Source organism: Parus major, chromosome 1 (genome assembly GCF_001522545.3).
Source record: "Parus major isolate Abel chromosome 1, Parus_major1.1, whole genome shotgun sequence".
NCBI lineage: Eukaryota > Metazoa > Chordata > Aves > Passeriformes > Paridae > Parus > Parus major.
In genome coordinates this window covers 50599608-50627142 of record NC_031768.1, presented here as the reverse complement: position 1 = coordinate 50627142, position 27535 = coordinate 50599608, and the positions used below count along the sequence as shown (strand labels likewise).

The 27535-nt window shown below is 35.0% G+C and overlaps 1 protein-coding gene across 6 annotated transcripts in view; it reads right to left on the bottom strand.

Annotated features, from left to right (window-relative positions):
* DACH1 (dachshund family transcription factor 1) overlaps window positions 1–27535 on the bottom strand; it is a 354190-nt gene that overhangs the window by 23950 nt on the left and 302705 nt on the right. For 4 of the 6 annotated variants that reach the window (XM_015628113.2, XM_015628123.2, XM_015628142.2 and 1 more), the window contains 4 exons: window positions 25689–25840; window positions 17046–17193; window positions 12726–12869; window positions 12190–12258 (listed from right to left, as the gene is read on the bottom strand). In XM_015628113.2, coding sequence (XP_015483599.1) covers window positions 12190–12258; window positions 12726–12869; window positions 17046–17193; window positions 25689–25840 — 513 coding nt within the window. Of the gene's footprint in view, window positions 1–8183; window positions 8251–12189; window positions 12259–12725; window positions 12870–17045; window positions 17194–25688; window positions 25841–27535 lie in introns of all 6 variants that reach the window. The other 2 variants (XM_015628133.2, XM_015628159.1) reach the window with 1 other exon arrangement.

Here is a 27535-nt window from a genome sequence, read left to right as displayed (position 1 = left end):
ACAAGCTAGTCTCCAAATAACAGGAGAGTAAGATCTAGAGAAATTGTTTCATGAATGTTTGTGTGTAAAAATGATAGGAGTGGCATAGGCCTTCTCTTTGGAATTAAAACAGCGATAAATATATTTTTACTCAATATATACAATAAACTATGAATTTCCATTGAATATAACCCAAGTGTAGAATGTCATATATTCAAAGGCATTTTAAATGAGATAAAGGGGTCGCCTCAACATCTGCTATGATTTGAATCAGACTTACACATCCTGTAAGGCTGCTTTCAGCTGCTGCTCCAGAAAGGCCTGGATCTTCTGAAGGCATGATTGCAGATATCTCAGATGCACTGCAGCATCTCAAATAGCATGTCATCAACTTGTGGACAACCATAGCATGAGAATTAATGTTAAGATAAGAATATCTTAACTTCTTCTGAAAACCTAATTTCAGAGTTTCAGAGATGCAGGGATAAGATAGAAAATTGATTATGACTTTCCTTGGTAGATTAGCTCACATGGCTTGATTAGAAATTTTTTCTTCTTTGATGCAGATGGTGGTTGATAGTCAAAAAAAGCCACTGAATAGGATGGTGACCATTCATATTTAATGGTTTAAGTCTCGTTGAACTTGAAATTCAAGATTTGAAATCTAATCTGGATTGGATGCTTCTTTTTACCTACTCAAGCTGTAGCACCCTTCAGGAAGGACATGTGGATTCTAGACATCTGTCTAATAGATTTTCCCCTATGTGAGCTAAAAGGATAAAGTGATTTGCTGGTTACTGGTCTACATTACTAGCTCTCCAAAGCACAGTACTTTTAGAAGAATTGAAAAATATTACTCTTATTTTGGTGTAAGAGTTGTCTCCCTCATCCTTCACACAAGTCACAGGGGAAGTACAACTATTAGAAAAATCTCTAATCATTTAATATTTTGACATCTGTTGATGGTGAGGTCTTAAGGATTTAAAAGAATGTAACACTAATACTGAAAGATGAAAATCCTTTATATGGGTATAATACACAAACATCAGGAAATTTTAAATTTTTTATAGAGTTAAAAAAACTAATGCCAAGAAACAATCCTCTTTATGACATATCTTAACATGGTGCAGTGTCACTTTCCAGAACTTGTCTATAATGTAGTAAATGTGGCAGAGGGAAAAAAAATAAGAAAGAGAAAAAGAGATAGCTGTCTACACATTGTATAGGCAAATACTGATAAAAAGCTCACAGCCAGTAGATCCAGCTCCTCAACCAGCCTCAGAACATTCAGCATCACCGTTCAGTAGTGAATGAACTAAAGATCCACATTATTTATACCTGTAGGCTATAGAAACACTATTTCACTGAAATAATGTTGTTTTAATCAATTTTTCATCCTGGTTTATAAAAAAAATCAAGGCTTTTCAGTTCTTTCTCTAAAAGGGAAAATGTTATTTATTTTTTAGCTGATGAGACTATGCTGGAAATATATGTTCTACCTGCCTGATCAGGTTTCAGTCATCTTCTGAGGGAGAAGATGAAGGGAACAGAGTACTTATGGAAAACAAAAATACCTAGTATGGTGCCTTGCAATGCCCATCATTCCCAGGTGGCAAGACAACAGGGGTGACCTCAGAAGCCTGTTAGGTAAGAATTCATCCATCCTATCCTTCCCTCTTTGAATAAGATGAACATGTAGGATGAATGAAAATGAAAGTCAAAACAATTCTATATGAAGTCTTACTAACCTCTGGAGCACAGTATGGGGTTTTTTTAATATTCTTATTGTCCTTAATTTTCCCACTTGACTGTTCATGCTTAGTCACTAATTTTGCATAGTTTCTTTAAAAGTGAACCATTCTTTAAAAAGCACCATTTTTGGAAGAAAATCTGATTGATTGACCATTCATCTCACTAGAAAAGTCAGGAACATATTTGATTCCATCAGCTTCATATATATACAGCTATAAAATGAGATGTTAATTGAAATAGACAGCAATTTCAAATAAAATGTGAAAAATTTTATGTAAGAGTGTAAGTGTTGAGAGAGTTGAGTAACAGTACTTTGCAACATATATGTAATTGTATATTCACTCTGTACCCCTTCTTTGTTTTTGGGTGATAGAAAACAGGATTATGTACCTTGAAGTTTAAAGGTGTAGCTAACAATGACCTATGAACACTATGAAACAATTGTCTATTTATAGGTTACTGCCTGCAATCAATATCACCTTCTGTTTAAGTTAATCAATGTTGTTTTTAATTGATTAGTTTGGGTTGAAAACCTGCCAAAGTGCTGACTCCTGGGCAGGGGGATAGGGAACATACTTATTGCTGTTTGGTTTCCATGCATAGTAGATAATTTCAGTATTTATCCATGGTCAATGAAATATGAAACAAAATAAATCTTTAACGTCTGTTTCCTCATTGAGTATTCCAGTATCAACAGTAAAAGACAGATGAACTAGCAAGAGACATTTTAAATGTCTGCTATAGAATCTAGGTTTAAAAGCTAAACTACATTGTACAGTCTGTCAAGCCAGAAAAATCAGTAAATCAAGTCTTGAAAACTTGTGAGCTGGTAAAACTAGTAAGGTTTAGGAGAACTAAAATAAAATATTTAAATTAGTGTGCATAGAGAGAGCCAAGCTCTTTCTAAAATGTATAAAAATTAAGAGAACCTATTTTCAGAGATACATCTTCAGCAACAGTAATGAAATTCAAGGTGGTACACACAGATTAATGTTGTTATTTATTATTATGTATATAATTTCATTGAAGTGAATAGCACTGTTCACATGAATAATAAGTGCATGACCCTGACATTAATACAAGGTGTTAGACAGTGAAGTCAAAAAGCAGCTGAAGTTTAAGGCACTAATCAGAAGGAAAATGAAGCATTATGTTACTGCAAATAAGAACAGTGTTGAACCAGCAAATATATTATGAAGACTGACCAAAAATAAAGTAGGTAGACTATCCAAAAGAGTTAGTAAGGGAGCTCCACTAATTGTCACTGAGGGTTAGACACTAATAGTCTAACAGTGTCTCACCTTAAGACCATAACTAGGTTTGAAAAAATATTTTCTTTTGAGCGTAAGAAAGACAAAAGAGAAGAGCAATGCAGAAAACACACTATCCTTTAGCTTCTATCATTGAACAGTGCATGTGCATACGTTTTCACAAATGCATCAATTTGTTTGACAAACTCTGGCATGCAGAGAAGGATCAATAACAAACCAGCAGATATCACTCCCCAGTAAGCCACTACAATGGCTTTGCTCCATTCTGTTGTTTTTTCCACGTGTTTGTTAGCTCAAATCACTACTCTTACCTAGAGAGGTTCTAGAATAACCCAAAGGAGAACAGTCACATTACAGACACAGTCTGGTCTTATGCCTGCAGTTAAAAAATACTGTAGCGACTGAAACCAGATGTCTTATTGATCTTTGGAAACCTTAAAAGTGGAAAAACATTAGGAAGAAAGCTGAAAATCAGACAGGTAAAAAGAAAAATGCAAAATCTATCTGTCAGGTTGCTGAAAGTCACATTTTCAGAAGACATGTTATTTCACATTGGCAGACCTTCAAGTGCTTCTTGACTCCTAAGCTGAATAAAAGAATTTTTACTGACAAATTAAATGGAAATGATTAGGTTCTTTGTTTGGTTCTTTTGGTGTTTTTTTTTTTTGGTTGTTGTTTTTTTAGTGGTTTTTTATTTGTTTGTTTTTTTGCAGGTTCTTTTTGTTTTGTTTTTTTTTAAACTGGCCTAATGAATTAACAGGCTAAGTGGCCTAAAAACTGCAGAAATGTTCATATCCAAACAAGTCAGTCCACTGTTTTGTCATTGCTGCTTCACAGAACCTTTTTATATTTCTATGGGTCTAGAATAGTCAGCTGTTTGTTTCCATAAACAGCCTAGCTAAGTAGCAGATGTTTCCTTGGGCAGTTATTCAACATATCTAGAAAAAAAAAATCCCTTTGCCTTCCAGGCTTCTGACAGCTTTGTTTCCAGCTCCTGACTTCTTTTCCCTGCTGAAATGTTCAACCTTTATAGCGGGCCTGCACAACAGGTGGCCCGTGGGTCTCTTGCAGTTTGAGAAACCATTTGTTTGGCCCTTCAGCTGCTGAGAAGCATCATGTACTGTTTGATTTGCCCAGCTGCCAAGAGGCAGCAACAAGATGTCCAGCAGAAAATGTATATCTCCTGGCTTGTCACTGATCCCTCAGAATGCATGTGCATCCTAGTCAGCCACCTGGTCAACCAGCAGCCACATGGCTCCAGATCACACACACACACACACACACACACACACACACACACACACACTGCCTTGCAGGTCAAGGAAGTGACATATTAAGAAATATTTGGGATATTCAGAAGTAGTACTTGGCAGGGGAGGAGGTGAAACAGAGGTGGAAGGAAAATGAGAAAGCAACAACAGAGAGGAAGCTGAAACAGTGTTGAAATGGGTCGACAGAGAAGATGGAATGTCACACGGGAAAATGAAAATGTATTTTCATTCTGCAAATGACCTGATATACTCATTTGAGAATTCTGACTCTATACTAAACCTAAGCACCTTTCTGCTAGAAGTCCCATGCAATAATAAATGAGTAACAACAAATCCATAGTACTTACTACGTGGTGATAAAAACAGAATAACTGATGACCAAGTTTCAATTGAATAAAAATGCAGAATTTACAAGTTGATATACATAAAAAGACATTTAGCAGCTCCAAAAGTTTTAATAAGAAAAAAAAATAAGAAAAATCTTGTTAAAATGTATAAAGAATCAAGTGCTTTCCTTAGGTTTAATCAATTAATACTTTAGAGAACATATGGCCATTGTTTTACGTGGCATTATACAGATGGATGACCTCGTCTTCAGGCAGCTATGGATGTAAACGGAATTTCTTTTGATAAAGGGAGACGTGGAAAGGAACAGACAGAAATGCAGAGACAGGAGATAGAAGCTCTACGAGAAGGACGCAATTATTGAAAGGACTCTACAGATAAAAGAAATGTACTTAGCACTGGTCATTACAGTCAATATCATGCAGAAAATAAATGAAGAAAAGACTAAAGAGAAGACATCTTAGTTAAATGTGCTGCAAAGAACACTGATGTCCCTAGAAAAGAAACAAATGTTCTGTCATTGATATTGATATTGAGAACTATTTTTAAAAAATCATTAGTTAATTTGAGAGAAGTCCTGCACTGGAAAATGTATCGTATCTATGATTAGCAGCCAACAGTAATCTTCTCTAAGTCTACAAACATGAACTCATAAAAATACTCAAGATTTATAGGAATTAGGACAAGAAGTCTGATGTGATCGGAATTGGAAATAAGGACAGAAAATGTGACTGGAGGGTGACTGAGATTGGCTAAATACATACATAGGAACACAGAAACCAGGGCACTGTGAAATAAAGACACTGTGAAATAAAGTACTAAAAATGATTGGCTGACAATAACTGAGACTGAAGTTGGGGGACTGAATTATTTGCATTAAGAGACAAGAACAGAACCTTGTCTGTTGACAAGTGATTGAGAATAGAAGGAAAGAGGGGAGACAGAATACAGATAGGGCAAGAAGGTCAAGTAAAGTCACATGAGGTTTCTTAGAGAGAGAAATCTGAGGTTTCTTAGAGGGAAAAATCAGTGACTAAGTGGCATACAGATAGAATGTTATGAGTCAGTGTCTGAAGACATCCAGATCTTGATTAACAAGGATGCAGAAGAAGTCAAAATTTTAGGGTCTGCAGTTATGACTGGATATAAAAAGAAATGCATTGAAAGGTGTGAGGAAAAAAGGGTCAAAAAAGAAATTAGAAAACTTGAAAGTTGTTATTAAGATTGATAGAAAACCCAGGAAAGAGGGAGAACCAAGAAAAAGAAAGCTTGATGGAAACAGTGTTAAGAGGTGATACAGGTTGCAAGAAAAATGAAAGGAAGACTCTCTGCCCAAGAGTACAAAATGTGTCCTGTGATTTTCTTTAATCTCAGCAAGTATCTGTAAAAATGCCATAGCAAAACAGTCATTCCTTAGGCCACACAGCTCATATTAGGATATTACAGTTTATCAGTTGCTTGGTTAGCTTTATCACTGTGAATCTTAGGATTCAAGTCCATATGGTTTTCAGATGTTGTCTGACAGTGAAACTTCTGACTTTGTAGTTCACTTGCTAAGAAGACAAAGGGAATGGTCACCTAGGACATTAGTGATGCAAAGCCCTCAGCTGTTAGGAAATTACAGAATTAAGATTTAATATATGGAAGAAATTTAGATAAAAATTTAAAACTTTTCTGTAACACATGATGTCTAATTATGGAAATATTATATATAAACCAAGTATTATATAAAGCATTAGAAGACACACTGACCACTGAAGATGAAGAAGATATTGGATAGATATCCTTTATTCACCTATATTTTTGTCCCCTGTACTGAATGAGACAAGATACTGTGAAAAATCCAGTATGTAATCATATAATTAAAGATTGTATCATGACACATACACAAAGACAGTTGAACAAAGGTGCGGAAGACAATCTTAACTCTTACCATTTCCTAATTTTGGAATGCTTGACTTCACAGCCTTGATAATGGCCTTTTCCAATAAAGTTTTTGATCTCATAAAAAATATCAGCACATACTTCCACACACTTTTGCCCAAGATTTATATATCAGAAATAGAACCATGTGCAGTAGCTTAACATAACCACTAAAAGTTCCATTACATTGTGGAAGTCCTTCAAATACTCTTTTTTCAAACAAATATAACAAGAAAGAATCAAGGTCTATCAGTTGCTGAAATTATTATGTGGATTTTGCTTGTTCAAAAATAGATTAAACGAGTTTCAAACCAATGCCAAAACAGGTTAGGTTTAAGGGCAAATGACTAAAGCTGTATAAAAGCGATTTTTATTGATGTGGAGAGCAACTGCAGGGAAGCTTTCCCCTAATATTTGGGCAGCAAAATGCACACTTGCAATGGGAAAATTTAAATCATAATTTCTTTCTTGCTCTTGTTCAGTAGCCTTCAAACATCTCTATTTCCTGCCTTGTCCTTTCTAGGAGGGGAAAAAGACAGATGGCCCTGGAAGGTTTTGTGTGCACGGTAGTTGAGTGGGTCTTCTATTTAACCTAGGAAGGTATAATCTGAAGCCACTTCGCATTACACTTCACTGAATTGTTAATATGAGCCTAGAGAAGAGGTGAAAAACCAAAGAGAACATCTTGATGGGAAAGGGCTTAGAAAGGGTAAGTTCATTTTGCTAAGGGACAGGGAGAGTAGATAACAGACACATCTGGAGAAAGGCTGATAATGTGCTAAAAGAAAAAATATAATATTTGCAGCAGAATAAGGAACTGCGATGTGAAAAATTGACCAATGGACAAGGAGGATAAATTTTCTGCTGGAGGAGAATGCATAGCTGAGGAAAAAAACTGATTGAGAGTGAGCAGGATGGAAGAACTTTGAGAACACAGAAAATGCAAAGGGCCTCTTGTAAACAAAAACAAACATTTGGGGTGAAAAACCAGATAGACCTGAGAATTCAGGGAACTGAGCAGGGTAAGAAGACACAGAAGAAAATGATGGAGCTGATTTCAGGAGCAGCTAGAATGATGGCATGCAGAAATTGGAAATTTTTTTGAAGAAAGCAGAAAAAGGTACAAGCTGAGGCAATTGCTAGTAAGTTTGAAATAAATGGAAAAGAAAAAAAAATAGCAGCATGAAAGAGGGGAAATTTGATTAATCTTCCTCTTCTTACCAGGATAGCTTCGGGACAAAAGCACAAAATCATTTGTGAGCAATTTGGGAAAGGAACACATGACAGAAACATGACAAGGAAAGAATGGTCAATGGTGAAGATGGTGCAGAACTAGAATACTTTAAGAGGATTTTAGATAATGTGAAAAGCAACTGCTGTTTAAATAGAATGAAAATGAAGGTACAGGACTTGAGATGGAAACTACTGGGAGACAGAAAATTTGGAATGTGGGATATATAGACGAAAAGAAAATGTAATAATGTAGGCAGGCAAATACATGGTAAGTAACCAGATGGAGAAAGAAAAAAATCAATGGAAATAAGGAAGTAAAAGCGGCAGTAAATGTCATTGTTCTAGTGCTTAGTAAGAGGTCTCTTAACAAAACAGTATATAAAAGTCAAACATTATCTTTGCATGGTACCTTTTTGTGTGGGATGAGGGGGTCTTGGGAAACCGGATTGGGAGCTAGGCATAGGCATCTAGTGAACCTACAATATGTATGGAGAAGAGGATAATCTGCTTTATTGTTATTTAAAACAGAAGCAAAGAAAACATTTCAAACCAGTGTCTTCACCAGTTCCTAACAGCTTAGTATCTCTTTCTATCGCTCAAAAAATACATAAGTACATCTGAGACCCAAATTTGAATTATTTATTATGGTTATTTGTCAACATTTTATGGATATTGCAGCAAACTGTTATCTACTCAGTATTTAAAAAAACTCAAACACAATCCTAAAATACCCTGCATTGATTCTTTTTATAGTCTTGTATTCAAATTCCTTTTTATTATTGCTCCCATTTTACAAAAGACTTCACATGCACTAAAAGTGAATCTAAATGAGTGCTACACGATGAAAAAATAGAACAGAACATACCCCTTTATTGACAAATGCAATTATCTTCTATGCTTAAATTAGTTCTATTCCTTACTCTTCAAAGTGATACTTAAAAATAGCAACATTAGATATAACTTCAAGTTGACAAGTATCCATTTATTAATAATAAATAGTAAACAAAATCTTTAGTTTTAATTATGATTTTCTTGCATAATATTTTCTTAAATGCTGAAATTACACTTTTTATTTCAATTATATCACTTCCCTACAGAGCACTACAGCTTTCCTACCTTTGTTTGCTTAGTTATAGAACTACATAGCATGCTCAACACAGTAAATTGAAAAATGATTGTGGTTAAAAAGACTATTACCCCAGGCATGCTTAGATACTAAGAGTCACATATATTTTTGAGAGGAGTAAGAAAGTAATTCCCTAGAAAGTATTTTTTCCCAGACTCTGAAGGATGCAAGAGGTGGTATTATATTATTATATTTTTAATTAAGGAATATACTGTATATAGAATAATAGAATATAATTTCTTCTGTAGTGCATACCAAAGTATACAAAATATCATTTACAAATAAAATGTAAGGACACAATTGAAATTTGTATACTTGTGACAATATGGTCTTTGTTGTCCCAAACAAAATCCAAGAAAGTACTACAAAATGTTTCAACTATTGGAAAACTTTTGTAGAGTTTTGCAGGTAAAGTGCCCCATCTGTACTGAGTGTGCTTCATGCTCCTGTGCTGCAGGAATGAAGTGGTTCTGCAATTCTTTCTCCTGGCTCCTGCCTACAATTGTCATGCTAAATACTGAAATTGGAACTGAATCCTCTCAGTGCTTCCCTCCCTGATTTCCAGACAGGTACACAAAAAGAAACAGCAATGAACTGAAACCAGCAGGGAACATGAGCCTGACCGGGGAGACGGGGGAAGCAAACACTAGGGATGGAGATGTGGTTTGCAACAGGGAAGGCTGGTAACAGGGAACATCAGTGCAGCTCTTACAACGACTGGGTAAGGAGAGGAGGCAACAGGAAAGGTCAGACAGAGCCAGGGGGCTGGGGGTCACGGAGAGAGAGAGTTTGTAATTAAGGAAATAAACAGAGTGGCATGAAACTAAGTTCAGAAATGAATGCTGGAAGAATGTGAAGCTGGGAAAAAAGAAGAGCAATGTAATGTAGAGCAAGGAAAATAGTCAGATTAGGAATAGACAAAAGATGGGATTGGAGAGAGGAGGAGGACAGAAGAAGGAACTGGGACAGATACAAAGGGACACATAGTAAGGGGGACACAGAGAAAAGGGAGTTTACTGTGAAAGGAAATCCTCCTTCCAGTATTGCAAATGAACACAAAGAGTCCTGACATTTGGCATGATTTGCCTGCTATTAACTGTTTCTTGAACTATTTCTGAAGCCTGTCACCCTACAATGACTGATTTACACTAACAATATGTTCCTACAGTTAGGAACTCTCCTTGAGCTGTAGGGTTACAAATTGCACTAGATCTGAAAGTTCTGAACTGCTGTATGATGATTGAGCTGAATACATTAAACTGTAAGACATGAGAACTTCTTCTTTCCTCTTCCTTAAAAACCCTCTGCTTTAGTTATATATTGAGAGTGCAAAGTAGACACAGGAAATGTCAGAATTAAGGTTGCCTTAATTTTGCCTTTGCAATATGATTTAATATCACAATCAGAAAATATCAAGGTCCAGTCTTGAACTAAATAATCATCTGTGGATTTTAATTTTGTTTTTAATGTGCATGACCTTGGACAGGTGAATCAAGGAAAAGTCATTACTGAGAATATCTTCTGCAAATCCTTGATTTCACTTATTGCAAAAATGGAAATACATTAAATGAGCAGAGGCTAGCTAGGAAAGAATGCATAATCATTGTTCAAAAGCTGAAGTGCTGGTCCTATATAGTTTGGGAAAAATCATTTAGACTACATGCTTTCAAATTTGTATTACTCATATTATAAATATCCAACTTGATATTTCAGCCTATGAGCAAGACTGAATTCAACAGGAACAGTGATTTGATTACACCTGAATGCTTCTGCCAAAAATGCAAATTATCCTGAAAAATTAGGTCCTTGATTCTTGACAGTTAAGCAATATGTCATCGTAATCTGTATTTGACTCTGTTTCCCAGCTATCAAATTGGAATACTCCAAATTTCATTTCCTTGCAAGAATGCTCTGAAGATGGAGCAATTAATGTTTGCAATGAGTGCAAGTACTGCAGTGACCGGTGCAGCAGCATGGTCTCCCAAGAAATTAGAAGTCTGTTATAGCATCAAAAGAGGTAAAAAAATGTCTGAATTATAACAAAATGAAATAATGGCTGAATTCTTACCAAATGAATTCTATCAAATGGTGCTTTGAATAATGTATAAGTTTTACAGGAAGGAAGGCAGGATTCTGGGGTAAAAGACCTCATAATATGTATTCACTTCCCAGGCAACATTTAATCTGGCATATTCCAACTTCTGTGTTATTGACTTCGCAGACGTTACTTGCTTTAAATGTCTTTGTTTATATATTTGTGTGTTTGTCTTTCATAAGAACTTACTGCATTTTTGATATTTGTTTATATGTTCAACCCGTTAAAAGCTTCTTGACTTTTTTATTCTGTTGTTACAGCCTCCTTGTGGCACGCAAGTAACAACTCCTTGCAAGTTAGAAAATGTGATTAAATAACACACAGAAGATGTCAAATGATACTGTTAGGATGATTGACTTCAAAATGCAAAATAAAGGCAATTGAGTGTGATTACTGGAGCTAATCCTTTTAGGCTTGTCTCTGAAAAATGCACCTTCATTTACCATTGAAAACAATTGCTATTTTTATTGCTTAGTATTCATGTAGGTAGATTTAGCCTGTTGATAAGAATAGATATTATAATATAAATACTATCTTCAAAATTTGCTCTTTACTAATATCTTGATGTTTGCAATGTATATGTACATTTAGATTCACCAGGGAAGTAATATGGCTCTCTTTAGTATTTCATGTATAAATTTACTCAGCAGATTTGTTTTATTAAAATGTAAATAATGGGATGTGGTAAATGAAAAATCCAAGATGAGAATAAACAGCTTATTTATTGTTAATGCTCAGAGTAGCTTATTGAAACACATCTTTCAGTAACTGCTACTGACTATTAGCTAAGAAATTCTCATCATGCCTTGAATGTTACCCATTAGGTTTAGCCATTTGTACAGTTAAAAGGCTCAAGATGTTTCAAAAACACCTTTAAAAACGTTATTAACTCTAATCAAACTACACATATTCACAAAAACTGCATTCAGTATGTCTGAGATTCAACCCAATATTGTTTCAAGTTAATTATTCTTCTTTAATTGCTCTGTATAAACAGAAATGACCTATTAATTTAAAGAAAATCTATCAGCACAGAATGTATTCTCTCTTATAAACAAGCAAGATGAACTTGACCTTGTTTGAACTTGTTTTGATGTGGCCCAGATGGTAGGCTACATGCTTGAATAGCAGTCTAAAGCTGAGGAAAAACTCATATAGCAAGATCTAGATTTATAGCCTTTTGCAAATTCCTACCTTGTATTGTCCTTTCAGCATCTGTTCTGCCCCCGCTGCGGTCAGCTTCTATCTCTGGGGTCAGAGAGTCTAGAAACATAGAAAGGTAAGACTGACACATATTTCATTTGATTCTTATAGCCCTTTTTACAACCTGTTACTCCAATGCTGAATTACAATACAATCAACCTTTGTCAGTGTTTTTAATGTTGAACAATGACTGGAGGCCAGGACAATTTTTTGTTAGACTGGGAAGATTAATGAGCAATAGATTTCTCTAGCATAAATGTGGGGAGAGAAAAAGGAAGAAAAAAATTGACTTCTCAAGCTAATAATATAAAATTGTCCTAGTTTGAACATTCTCTCCAGTGACTTTATTTGCACCTACTATATAAAGTAACAAAGCAATAAAGAGAGAGGTATCACTTGAATGAAGGAAATAAAAGAGATTTTCTTTTTTTTCCCTTTCCATCATGTTATAAATTTTCAATATAACAAGATTCTTTTGGCACTTAAATTGAAAGTTAATGACACAGAGGCAAAAATTGGCTTCTTACCATTTAGGACCCTGAGACTATCTGTTGAAGCTGCCTGTTTCAGTGTTTGTTCTGCTTGCTCTCGTCGTTTAGTCTCAAATTCAAGTGCTTCCTGCAATTTCCTCTTTGCCTTCTTTTCCTTCTTTAGCCTTTTCTGAATTATTGCTGTGAAAACAAAATAACATCAGTGTACTCCAGTTTGGATCTGAAACTTGCCTGCACAATGACCTATCAAGGGTCCTGAGAAACACTATGTTCATATAAACTGATTAATTACACAATAACCATGAAAATTACTTGAAATTCATTGGAATCACCTTGGAATAATCTAAAAGCTACTGTTCTATATGTAAAACTATATGTGGCACCAATTTTTATAATTTTTTTTTTTTTTTTTTTTAATAAACAGCTGAGAATCTGAATTTCCGAATCAGAAAACCTCAGAAACTAGCAATGGAATGTGCTTTTTGAATCATCTGACGTAGATAAGCCCCTGTCTCTGGAGGTGAAGGGGTTTTCAGAATTAATTTCACCATTTCTATTTCCCATAGCACAGTAAATAGACACATGGTGATGAAGTTTTTGCCTCCCTGCAGCTTCTCTCATATAAGAGGGGGATCTGTCAGCCTGGGTCCTGGGCAGCCCCCACCCTGCTCTGGTTCTCATTTCTTGGGGAAAGGCCCTGAGACTTCTAACTTCCCTTTAAGCTCTGCTTCCTGCAAACTACCTGACCTCTTGGTGCCTGCTCTCTTCCCCATATTTACTTCTTTTCCACATTTCCCTTTTGTCTTTCCCTTTTCTCTTTCTTGCTTTCTGTTGGTGCCTGTCCCATCAGCCATCTAACCCTGAAGAACTCACAGAAAATCCTTTACGGTGCTGGATCCTCCAGTCAAGTAAATATTACTATGCTTTGTTAAATGTGAAGGGAAATATTAGCAAAGAAATGAGCATTTTGAAATTAAATATACAAAGTCCTTATTTAGAAAAAATGGTTTCCTTGAATCTCTTCAGCTTAAACTCTGTAGGAAAAGGATGGTAAGTCCAGTATTCATCTTCAATCTATCAAAATTTTTTCTATGTTACCAGTGACTTACAACCAAAATGCTAAGACTTGCAGGATCCCTAACTAGAGGAACATATTACAAGTTGTGCTCCTGATGGAAAAGGGTAATGTCAACCATTAAAATGAAGCTGTAAAGCATAGCATCATCTCCCCCTCCCCACACCACCCATTCTTAAATAGCACATTTAGGGTTTTCATGGATGTTCATGTAAAAAGCTTTTTGTCCTAAGACCTTCCTGCATAATCCCTTCCAGAAGATTCTGTTATTTTGACACTAACTAAAAAATTACCTAGTAAACTCCTCCCTAAAGAATTCTTTATATGCACCAAAAGGATTATCCTTACCATACCCAGATGCTAGGAACTGTTAGGTTTGAATATCAAGATCTATCTTGCCCTGTATCTCACTGCAAAACTACCTCTGGTATATGGAATGAATGCTCGAAAATACAGAAATATACTTCCACCAGTTCATACTCCCCAGGGACAGTAGACTGCGATGGTGGAATCTTTCACAAAATGCAAATAATGAAACTTTTAAAGGGAACTGTCATTGTTATTGCTCTTTAATTTATATGCTAAGAAGAACCACCTTTTAGATGATCTTGTATATTTTGCACTGCTATACAGAACTGTTCAGGCACAAAATTAACATAAGCACATATCCTGTAGTCAGAATAACTACATAATTTACATCCAAGACTTTGGAATTTTGGTTCTTTCTCATTTTGTACAACACCAACTACTTTACAGGCTAATTAGCTCATACTATCAAAGAACATCTAGCATCTATACAAAGGCTAAACTAAATACATTTTGAATCATTGCATGGTTTTAATGTTTTCATTATAAGTACTTTGAAAGTGATTGCAATAAATGAGAAGGAAACATATGTTGCTTTCTGAATTAAAATGTCATCATGGCTGACACATTGTAGATGTGACTACAGCAGTCAGAGCCAGAATTAGCAAACCCTTACTGTGTAGCTGCTCACAAAAGAGATATTATCCTACTTTCACCAGTTGATGAGACACATCCTACAGCCTTAGGAATCGCTAATTGGAAAATTTAAAAAGAAGGAAGGAAACAGTACAGTAAATAAGCAGCTCTGTAGAACATACAGTAACAGCCGTGAAACCAACGCTCCATAAAAAAAGGCAAAAATACTTATCCATACCCACTAAAGAGAATTATATTTGACTTGTATTAACATGATGAGCAAAAGATAGATTTTGCCTAATGCTGAAGATCTCCTTCACATAAAGGATTTGACCTGTATGTGACACAGTGGCTTGTGTTTATATGCTGTAGCTTTTAAGTGTTTTTCAGTATTTTCTTATGGTATCTCTTAGCAAGGAACCTGGTATATTTCTCCCTTCTTGCTCAAGCTTCCATTAAGACATATGAAACTTTTTTTAAGACATGACACTTGCTATCTGAAAAATCTAATAGTAGGTAAAGGCTCCTATGTATTCTTCTGCCTTTAATTGAAGAGTAAATTTCCAAAATAATTAGAACCTGGCCTTATTTTTTCTCTCTTAATTCTATCTATTTGGAAGAATAATCCAAACTTTTATTTCTTTTATACAGAAGTATTCACTAGCAGAGATAGTCAACCTCATTATATTTGATTTGCTGCATACTACCATTAACAATTCAAATCCATTCCTCTTTGTTTTACCAGTGCAAGATTGTCATTAGAGGGGTGCAAATACAAAAGCAGTAATGCATCATGCTAAAAATAACATTGCAAATTATTTCAGCAACCTGAACAAAAAAAGAGACTATCCCATGGTTTTTTTTCTGATATACAACTTTGAGTGAAATTCATTTTGTTTAATTTTATCTTTTCAAAACACGTGTCTAGCATGGCCTGGTCAACCAGGTGACCTCCAGAGGTAAAAGGAAAAGTCTTCACAGAGAAATTGACCCCACCTACCGATCTGAGAACAGGCTCTACAAGATTCTTTTGTTATTGTCCAGAAAGCAAACTTCTATTCATTAAAGCAAGATGCTTAATTTGTAGACGGCGAAACTAAAGTAAGGTCAGATGGGTTCCCCCCGTCAAACCTTTTCTGTTTTGCATGTAATTGTACAACAAGGAAAAAAGGAACATACATTTGAGCAGTTGTGAGAAAGATGTGAAGACTAACCACATTTCTTTATGGTTTTACCAAATTCATTTAAAAGTGTAAGTAATACAATTGGATTGAGCAGAATGCACCAGTTGTGTACAAAGGGATGATTCATTGCACAGGTGTGATAATTGTTAACTGCAATTGCCTTTCAATATATATTCTCAGAAGTTAAAAATGAGTAGTTAATGATGTGATAGTCCTACCCTTTAATGGGTCAAGGCATTAAGCAGGATTACATTGCATACTTACTGCTAGCATGTTAGTTTAAGGCATGACATTGGTTGTGAATCCAATCATTCTTGAATTCTCTGTTTAGGTGGTTACCAGAAAATAAAACTGGACAAGAAGAGAGTTGTAACTCTAGCCCTGAAAAAATACATATCTGACTTGTCGTGGTCTGAGTTAAACAGTAAGGAAGTACCAGAGGCTGTCCTTGCAAAGTAGTCAGGCACTATTAAAGGGTGAGACATAGAGACGGAGAAATGAGCACATAAAGATAGAAACATGCTCATAATGCAAATAGCTAATGCAAGTCACTTCAAACTGCCTCACCTTCACTATCAATGTAATTATTTTAAAATCTCTAACATTTATAGGCTTTACAGAGGGCTGATGTTAATGCTACAAATGCTACTAATGCTTTTGCTTCAAGAACCTTCACTGTTACTTCTACAAACATGTGTTTTATCTACTATGCATTATAAAGAGCTCGTATATTATCACTATCTTTATATTTATTACATATGGTTTGCCCAAATATGCACTATAAGAACAGAACAGAGTTCCTAAAAACTTGTATATTCTTAAATTTGATAAAAATTGTCTTTGCATTAAGTAGCTATTCCTTTTCCTAATGATCACAACCTGCGAAGGTCTGTTATAGCACATAGGGTATTCATAGTTGCTTTTGTATTACTGAGAGAAGAAAAATGTTGAAGAAAAAAAGGAGGGTCCTTGCTCCAAGTCTCATGAAGATTCTATACAAAATTAGGCAGATTATAAAACATCCTTCATTGCAGTCAGCTGAGAACTAACATGATTTAAGGGAGGTAAAATTTTGATAAAACACAGATGTTTGATAAAAATTTTTTTCCTAAGGAAATAAATTACAAAGTGTTTATGTCTGCTTAATCAAGATACCTCTGTTCTTCTGCTCCACAGCCAACTGTTTTTCAAGTGTTTCCCTCAGTTCTCGTTCCCTGAAGAGCTCCATCTTCAGCTCTGTTTTTTCCAGTTGGACCTGTTTCTCTTGAGCTCTGGCATTGTCTATAGCAACCTTTAGTAGACCCTGTTCAGGGATAAAGTTAGATATTTGGAGAATGCTAGAACAGTCAACATAATAACTACTGTTATTTTTCCTTGATAGTGACATTATATTTTAGAAATAAAATAATTCTGTCACAGGAACAAAGTTAACTATTAACAACAGCAATTTTTAACTGGAATTAACTTTTTGGCAGGTGGACAGAAATCTGTAAAAATCTGAGAGTCAGGTTTTTTAGAAAACTTACCTCTGACTGTGCATATAACTCATGTTAAAAATATACAGGAATAGGTTTACTTCTCTTAAGAAAAACTGGCAATCCCACAGTCACATAATACACAGAATTCAATCTCTGATCAAACTCAAGCCAGTGGAAATTAGGTAAAGTAAAATTTAAAAAATTAAAGTCTTTCCATCTTGCTCCTCATCCTTGTTTATTAACTACTAATTTCAAATATGTACATATACCATTAAGGTTCCAGACTATCAGTATATTGGGTTAGTAAGGAAAGGACAGTCACAAAGCAGGAAGACATCTCTGTTTTAACAAGCCTGTTCCTTGATGTGCATGGCTATTATCTCACAGCAGAAAAACAAAACACAATCACCTCTTGATTTCTTGACCTGAGATGGCTGATACAAGCTCTACCTTTCTTTCTGTTGTTAGTGTATCAAGAAATAACAATTCAGATTATTTTAAAATTCTTTTGAGAATTCCAACTTCAAATTTCCTTCTTCTTTTGCAGGGAAATTGGATTATCCTGGCACAGTGTATTATTAATAATATTATGTAGATAGTTAGGATACTAAGACAGGGCATCAAAATATAAGGAGAAATGGAATTGAAATAAATGAACATGCAAATATCCTTTTCCCTTTCCCAAAAGCCTGGCCATCAGGCTCTTGGGTCTACACACGATTCCTTTCTACTGAAGTTATCATAATAAAGTAGATAATTAAGCATGGATATTCATATATGAACCTCCATGGATATGAAACTAACTCTCCTATATCCTAGGCAAGACTCCTGATAACTTAACCATAGATATAATTTGACCCAACAGAGATTTAATTACTGATATGAAGCAAAACAATGCCAACAAGAGAGACAGAACAGTACTCCCCAATGGCTCTGCTAGGGAAACATTCAGCTAACAGATATAAGGGTCACACTCAAGACCTGGTTTGAGCACTCAGACATAAAAGCACAATGCCCCTCTCCCAAATAAGCTTCCTCACCCCTCAGTCACACTTTCTGAATTGGATTCTGCATTGCATGTTTTTTCATAATTTTTTTAAAAATATCTCACAAAGAAGAATGGAAAAAGAAGCAAGTACAATGATACTTGAGAAATAGAAAGAAATATTTTTTGTCAGTATTAGTCTGAACATTTATCCCACTAGTCTTCCCAGTGCCAATGATTGCTGTAAAATTTGCATCCTTCAAACTCCTCTTTTAGTTCTGTTTTCAGAGCCTGTAATTTTCAGTACTCCTCAAACTTCTTAAATCATTGCCTCAAATCTTATCTTGTTCAGAGCTTAATGCTCTGCAGCTCTGTTACACTTCCATCTATTGAAGTCCACAGAAAGTGAAAGAACTCAACACCTGACTGCAAGGCCCAGATGGTCAGCAAAATGGTATTCACTAAACAAAAATAGAACCATTTGGAAATATGGTAACAATGGTGACAACAACAAATGTCCTCACAAATACGTTTAAAGTTTTAGCAGTTTTCTTTTGTTATTGTAAAATAACTGAATCACAAAGGTATTTTGGTTTGAATGTTAAACCTGAATGATTATTAGAGAAAAATAAATCTACCTATAAAGCTCTACATACATATGCAAAGCAAAATACAGTGTGAAGTATCTGGAAAGTGTTTACAATCTGTTTTTCAGAAGTTAATATTAATTTGAATTCTGTTTCTTTTCCATGGCCATATTCCCCTGTGTTTGATGCATTTGAATTAGTAAGAAACTGAAGTAGGAGTTGTTTATCAGTACCTGCTTCTGGCTTATGTTTAAACTTAGGGTGTTTTAATCTCCTCCTATTCATCACTAACTGGAACATGTGAATCATCCAAATCTTAAATAAACCAGATCAAGAGAAATTACATGAAAAATATTTGTTGATGAAAAGTTTAAAGCTGGAAACACTGTCTTCCCAAATTCTTAAAATCCATCTTATTTAACAATGAAATCAAGCCACTAAAGCAGCTGCCATCTTTACTCAATTCAACTACATTCATGTACATGTTTCTTCTTCATCAGGAACAAACAATTAGTAACAAATGAAAGAGATCATTACATCAAGTGCCCTTTTAGATCACCCCAATTAAAACTTTAGTTTAGCTGTATTTTAATTCTAAGATACCAAATTCTAATTTTCTGCTCTGATTGCTCTTGTTGACTTATCTTTGAAAGATGTACTCTCGGTGCAAAGCCTAGAGATTATTTAGCAAGATGCCAATGTTGGCATCACTTAATGTGTTGATTGGTTGTATTATCAGTAGCAGTTTAAAATAAATTACTATTAAACTATTATTGTCCTTGGCTGAGAAAACACAATATTTTGGTGTTCTTTAAATATGAAACAATCATTATGAATAAACATGGAGAACAACACTAGAGTGTAACACTGATGTGTGTAATTTTATATTAAGATTTGCTGCAAAGTACGAAGCTGCTAAAAGATTATTACATTTTCTATTGAGTTTCTGCATTACTCTTCCTCCCCCAGTCTTTCCTTTTTTTATACTTGCTAACATAGCTAATGGTAATATATTACCTATTGCTGCTGATTATGTCTGAAAAATATTAGCTTTTTGGAGCCAAGATCCACTAGGGACTACTTATAAGCTACACAAAATTAAGTTTCATTTTTAGAAGTTAAATCAGTGCACATCAGTAGGCATCCAATGTAAAAAAAAAAATCTGCACTAGAGCCAAACTGATGCATATCAAAAGTGCTGTTGTTGCCAATGAGAGCACTAATGCAAAAATACTGGAAACATTCAATATCTCCCTTTATTCAGTGCAGAAGTGGCTGAGAAAAACTAAAAAAGTTCAACATCTAAAAAATCATCAGTGCCCCCTGGAACAGAAATAGCAATTTCAGGGTTGCATGAAATTCTATTAATTCTCCCAGTGGATCAGCTGTAGAAGATTATACAAAATACAGTATGTCCAACTTGTATATGCTATGGCTAATCCTCTAACCTGGTATTAAATCAATATGCTGCCAATGACAATGGGAAATGCAGTGCAACACAGGACATTAACAAAAAGAAAATATTTCTCTTTAGGGAAGGTCAGATGTTAGGGAGGCTGGATAACGATAATTGCAGTGAACATGCTCAGATTCAGATTTGTTTTTAATACAGTACGGCTCTATCTGGAACCTGGCTTTAAGCATGGCAGGCCATTCTTCTCAGTGTCCCTCTTAATTTTTATTTCAAGGTAATGTCAAAAATGGACATTTTATTCCCTGTGCATTTATAGAGCATTCTGATTTGTTTACTGTACTTGTTTTAGTGTTTTTCACAAATCCTTTAGAACTGTCCCAAACACAAGGCTAAGTTGATATCAGAGTTTCTTCCCATTCTCTGATCTGAGAACGCCATCATATAAAGGCAGCCTCATGATCCTACAGAAACTAAACATATATCAAACCTCAGTCTTAAAACCAGTATTACTTGTCACAGTTTTTAAATTACACAAATAATGTGTTGCCTACTTTGAAAGGGGTGGAGGGGAAGGTGTATAGAAGCTCCTGCTTTTTCTGGCTGCATCTTTAAGTGTGTGTTCCACCTAACAGAATTTAGTTGACTATATGTTTATATGTGACATCAAAATGACCTTGCTAATTAGTTTGATAGACTATCTAGAATATCATATTCTTGTTTCCAACAATTGCCCACACTGAGTGAAAAAGGGAAATTAGATGATCAGGGCATGCACATTTGGAAGTTTTCCTAGTCAAAACTCCTGGCTTCCAGAGGGTTACAGCTCAGGGGCTTCTTTCTGCAGTATTAGCTATCCATGGTGAAAACACTTGGGAATAACATTGCTTCTCTTTTTAATCAGGAAAAAATATATAATTTGTATGCTGCCATCATTAAAAGTATCTAGTGAAAGGCTCTAGAAAAAAAACATATACATACAATTCTAGATAACTTCACAAGCTAATTTTTGAATATCTGCTATTTATAACTGACTAGTGACTAAGTACCGTGAGCAAGACAACAGAGTTAGAACATCTCTAGAGATGACTCCTGAAAGACAATGTTTTTAATATCTCAGATTGCACAGTTTATCACAGATAAAGGCAAATTGCACAACTATAAATTATATTTTCATTAATACTTTCCATGAAAAATAAAATAATTGTCTTGAATTTTAGCAGAAGATAGATAAGATAACATGAAGTAAAACTGGGATTTTTTTACTAGGATATTTTTATTTCATCCCCTGTTTGCAGTGTTTTTCCCTTAGTATTTAGTCATAGATAACAACAGTTCAGGAGATTCACAGCAGTTTTCTTTGTTTTCAGAGGGGAAAGCCAGTAGTTTTCTTTGTTTTCAGAGGGGAATTTAGTTTGTAACCATGCACTGCTTTTACTAATATCAATGGGAAACTTGCAAATTATTTTAGGTATCTCTTTAAAAATATTTAGCAATAAAAGTATTGCAACACAATACAGTCTTGATAGAAAAATACAGCTATCATGGTGCAACTGTATAATCTCTTAGATATTAATGGAAATTCAGCTGACGGACACTAGAGATTCATACTCTAAAAGCTTAAAAAATGTTACTGTTACCCAAGAATATCTAGCATCATGAAAGGCTGTGGCTGTAACATACTTTGGCATAATCAGGCCATGACTCAAAAAGGTAAACTTATGTGAGGGGTATGAAGACATCTTTAGCCTTCTCACTAGCACATAAACAGCATTTTGCTGTGACTCACTTTCCCCCACCCTTCATCCTCCCTGCAACTGCACTTATCCAGAAGAAACCTACAAATACACTTTGTGAAAAAACAGACATATTACTTGATTTAAGTTTTATTTTCTCTTTCTTTTAGATGTGCAGATATAAATCCAAATAAGAAAATATATTCCCAATCTTATTACTTTTTTTTAATGTGTTCATTTGCTTAATTATATATTTTTAGAGGTCATTATTTGTATTTCAGCAGTCCCCAGTAAGAACAATGCTGGCTATTCAATTTATTTTATATTGTTATTATCTCGTCTGTAAAAGTACAAATAATTAAACATTTTATTTTGCTTAAAGGAGTATTTATGGAGAAGTAAAAAAACCCATATATATGGTATACAGAAGGACATACTGGTGATAGCAGAAGTAAATAGGTTGTTTAATGTTTGCCTAAAATTATGAATTTGTCATCAGGGGCTATCAATTTAACTTTAGTATGAATGGAAGAAAGAGACTCACTTGTGCTCAGAGGTCAAGCCTAAAAAATTACTCAGACTTCTAAAACAGAATTACAGTTAAGCAACAAATTCACTTGAGCTCATCAGCATCTGCAGGACTTAAAGCACATTTGTTTTCAAATAACAAAACTTAGAAATTTAAACTTCTAAAAAAGTTAGAAATCTTGTTTGCGTACCCGAAAAGTACTTTTCCATTGACAAGATTTAGGATCCTTTTAACCATATCAAAGGACAAAATTAGAGCTCCTAGTGCCCAAAGAATACCCTAATCCTGTTCTATTTTAAACCAGGGCAGTCTCTACAAGATTTTTGGAGGCCCCAAAGTCTGTACTATTCAGATCCTCCAGATCCTGCACCTCACACAACTGGATATTCAATAAGGGATCATGGCAGAGACATCCACCATCAAGTCCATGCACATTGGTGTAGCCAGAAGCTCCTTGCCTGTATATTCCTGCAGTGATCACATCCTTAAAATGTAGGCTAGCTCCAGCACATAATGTGTGGTATGTTGTGGGTCCCCCCCAGACCCATGACCTAACAAAAAATGTAGACTTTCATTTCACAAGCAGACATATACCCCTTCAGTGAAAGGACACATGCCTATTTTCAGAATGAATGACCCTGGGGAAGAAAGAGCAGTGTTTACCAAAATTCACTCATGAAGCCATTGGCAATCTGTTTGAGGAAGTCAGACCTGCTCCACTGCTACAAGAAGAGAAGACTGAGGGATCACACTGCTCCACCTCCCCATGGAAATCACATCTCTACTGAAAGGGATGCAAAACACATCAGGTCCAAAGGACAGCATGGAGCCATTTACTCAGTGAAAAGAGTCCTTCTAATTCAAGTAATAAATGCATCATGGGTTTCAGGTACCTCTTATGCATTTCCTAGCAAAGTCACAAATTACAATGCAATCAGGGACCATGGTACAGAATTGCCTCTTTTCACAGATGCCTCAACAAATTTGAACTTGTAATCAAATACCTAAAACTCTGTTCTGGAAGTGTCAGCATCACAGTATCTAACTCATTTGTGAGCATGGGGTAATCACCTCTCATTGCAATAACAATGACATAGTAAAATGGAAAACATTTTAAATGGCATTGATTAATGAAATTGTCACTATTGATATTATGTAGTATATTACAAACATGATATTGTAATATAGTCTACCACTGTTAAACTTTTCCTACACAGACAGGAAAATCAACTATTTTATTTCTTTTTTATTTTATGAGCAGATTTCTAATGTCCTGATAAAAATTAAACCTAGTGCAGGGGAAAGGGAGGGAAATGCCGTTCATATGCTGTTACAAAAGGATTCCTATAAATCTGTCAAAACCATGTATTGTGATGTGGGAACATACTGAAAAATCCAGAAGGACTTCTTTCTCACCACCTTATATTAATAGATGGTTTGTAATGATACAGAATCTTGAGGTAAGGAGCAGGATGTTCAAAAGGACTACAAGAGAAGGATTTAAAAAGTTCCGGTTTGTTTATGATGTTGCCTTTTATTTTGTCTTTTCATTCCAGGTAAGATTAGAGTATTAAAAAAAAAAAAAAGGAATAACTGAATTTCACATTCACATTTTCTGTAAAACAAAGGCATTTTGTTTTACAAAACTGAAGGCATTCTTGGCAAATTAATCCTGGTCATTTATCCTGAAGTAGTGCAGCACTCTCATATTCAATCACAAGATTAGCTAACCTGTTGATGCTGAATGCTTTGCTCATTAGGTTGCTGTCTAGAGACATTGAGTGCAGACTTTGTCAAAAAAATCACTGAGAACTTTTCTGTACATGTATGCACAGCTAAAAATTTACTAATTGTACTTCTGCCTTAAGAAAAAAATACAATCTTTACAGATTGCAGCAGATACGTTACAAGAATGCTATCAAGTTATCTTGGTTCATGGTTGAAATATTTAAGATACTAAGTCTCAGAATTGCAAAAAGTAATCATAAATATACTTTTTCAGAACAGGCAGAGATAGCAATATTTACTTCTTAAATAGCAGTATTTTTCCATTGTTAGACCTCAAAACACAACTAATGAATGGCTCATATACTTTTCATAAAACAATTCTGAAGTGCCATAAACTTTAATGAGATTACTTCAGACAGTAAAGTGAGAAGGATTTGGCCCTGCTTCGTCATATCCTCTGCTGGATAGAATACAATTGATTTTATGTGTTTGCAGGAATGAGCAGGAAATATATGGTGACAAATTAGAAGTTGGTAGCTGCCCCAACAAGGCTTTTTGGGAATATGCAATATGGTTGCATTATTTCTGGCACTGTCATTTCACTTCTGCATGCAGTATACAATCATGTCATTGCAAAATGTGCATATGGGGAACACAAGATAACTGAATTTGTGGAGAAAAAGTTTTTTCTTAATTCTAATATGAAACACTAACAATTTGGCTTCAAGCTATACATAGTGTATGCTATAAATAATATTTGAACACAGCTTTACTTGTACACACAACAGACATTGTGACTACCAAATAGGAAATCAGTATAAAATTTGGTAATACCCTTTGAAGTCTATTCTTTGAAGACAGCACCTTAAGTGAAATGAGCTTATTTATAAAATAAGTGCTTCTTGTAAACGCTTTTATGGGAGACACATTTCAAATAGCTTTAAATATCATTTCCACCATGCCACTCTAGCAATTTGAAATAACTATTTATTAAAGAACTCTTTCTCTGTTTAGTAAATGAGATAAAGTTAAACAGTAAGATACATTTCATTAGCCTGTAATAAAAAGAGCATTGAAGACAAATGTTGTTAAACACACCAATATAATTTATATTGAATTTTCTGCTGTGTTTTAATATACAATCTGTATTTTTATGTACTGTATCTGACAGCTTCTAAATTCATTTGTTTGCTGTGGTTCCTTTAAAACCTAAATTACAAGAAAGTTTCAGTAAATTAGTTGATCCAAATAATCTTATGAACTGATTAAGCTAGAATGGTTTTATTAATTTAGACAAAACTGGCTCCTCTCCATCCCTTTAAGCTGATCTACAAAAAGGCCTACCTGGATGTTAGTCAGAAGGGTCTCTATGGAGGACAATCCATCAGGGAATAGAAAAGGAGATGGAAAACCTGGAGGTAGTGGTTGCCCATGCCCAGTTAGAGAAAGTTTGTCAAGGCTGTCTCTTGCGGTTGGTGTAGAGAGCGGGGTCTCATCTGTATGTGATTGAAACAAAAATATAGAACAAGTTACGCTTGTCTGTTTTTATTAGACCTCAGTAATGGCTTCCCTAGTGGTTTCCAGAACATTTATTGCAAATTGGTTCCTGCTATCAGGAGAAAATGCTTTCTGCTGAATTTTCTTTAATGAAAAAGCTGTGGAGATACAACAAGATAACATTAATGAGTAACTTTATAAGCCTTTTAAATGCAGTCTCTAATGAGACTGAGTTTACAGTGCCATAGAATCTTTTTAAAACAAATATTATCTCACATATACTTGTGATAATATATTCAGGCTGACTTTATGGGCACCTTCCCAATTATCTCATTTTAGTTTGTGTTCTATTTGGATTGACAATAGAATATTTTCTAGCATGACATATATTTTGTATATGAGAAGTATTTGAATACGAAGCTTCCCATACAATTAACCCTTCCCACTCTTAATGGTTTCACTTACAGCTCAGAAGATTTTGCAACACCAAGAAAAGCTCCTCAATACACTTTTCCTCAGGAAAATACACCTCATTGCCACAATTAAAACATGCTCTGAACAGTACATGAAATTAACTGCATAGTAACAATCACTGGCCTAATTCTTATAAGCACAGAATTCTAACAGTAAGTGCTGTACTCCTTAGTGGGATCTTTGTAACAATCAGATCTGATCACTTCTGACATCACAACAGGAAAAAACTTGCACAGATTGAAGACTTCTAAGATTAAAGTTTCACAGATAATCTGTGAACAGATTAAGAAGTGGAAAAAAAAAAATAAGCCCCCTACAATTAATAGAAACTTCAATAACCTCATTTGTAAATTTTTTTTATTTTCTGGAATATTTTTAGGCTACTGTTGATATGATATAGAAATTTAGGTCAATTTCTTTGCACCAGATGTTAATCTGAATTCTTCAAAAGGAAAACTATCTATACATATATATATATAGATACATATATCTGTACATACTCGTCTTACCAAGGGCTCAGTCATTAACTGACACATATTGATGTATCTCATCACAATGCAAGGACATCAGAATGTACCCCAGGTATCACGTAGATTCTGTACAGCTATATGACTACGAAGGAGTTTGTCAGACTCACTTTTTTCCATTTTGGCTTTGAGCACTGTAAGTTATATATATTTTGGGGTAGTCAAATTTATTTTTATTTATTTAATTATGGTTGTACCTTTCTATTTATTTTATCAGGCACATTAAAATAGTATCTGAAAGTTGATCCTAGTTGCCTAAAAAGAGTTCTATCTTGGACTGAATGCATTTTCCTAAGTGGACATAGTCTAGGACCACGAAAATTGACCTCTGCAGTAACAGAAGGTTAGAGTGCTCATGACCTCAGGACGGGACATCCAGAACTCAAAGTCCCAGTTCATTCCAACAGTTCCCCACAGGAGGAAGCAACCTCTATCAACCACACTCAGGTGCAGATTTCTTGTCTCATCTCACCAGCTCTGTCATGCTGGTCAGTATTTACAGTGCTAAAGGAATAGCTTTTCCTACTGTGTCCTCCCACAGAACAACCCAAGCAGGCATTTGGCCATGCTGGGCTGGTACCACTCAGGTCTTTTATAGCCAGTGGAAAGAAGTAGATGCCACTTTAAGGTACTCATCCATCTGAACTCCCACAGGCATCTACTGCAGGAAGAGGTAAATCTTCTTCTAGAAGT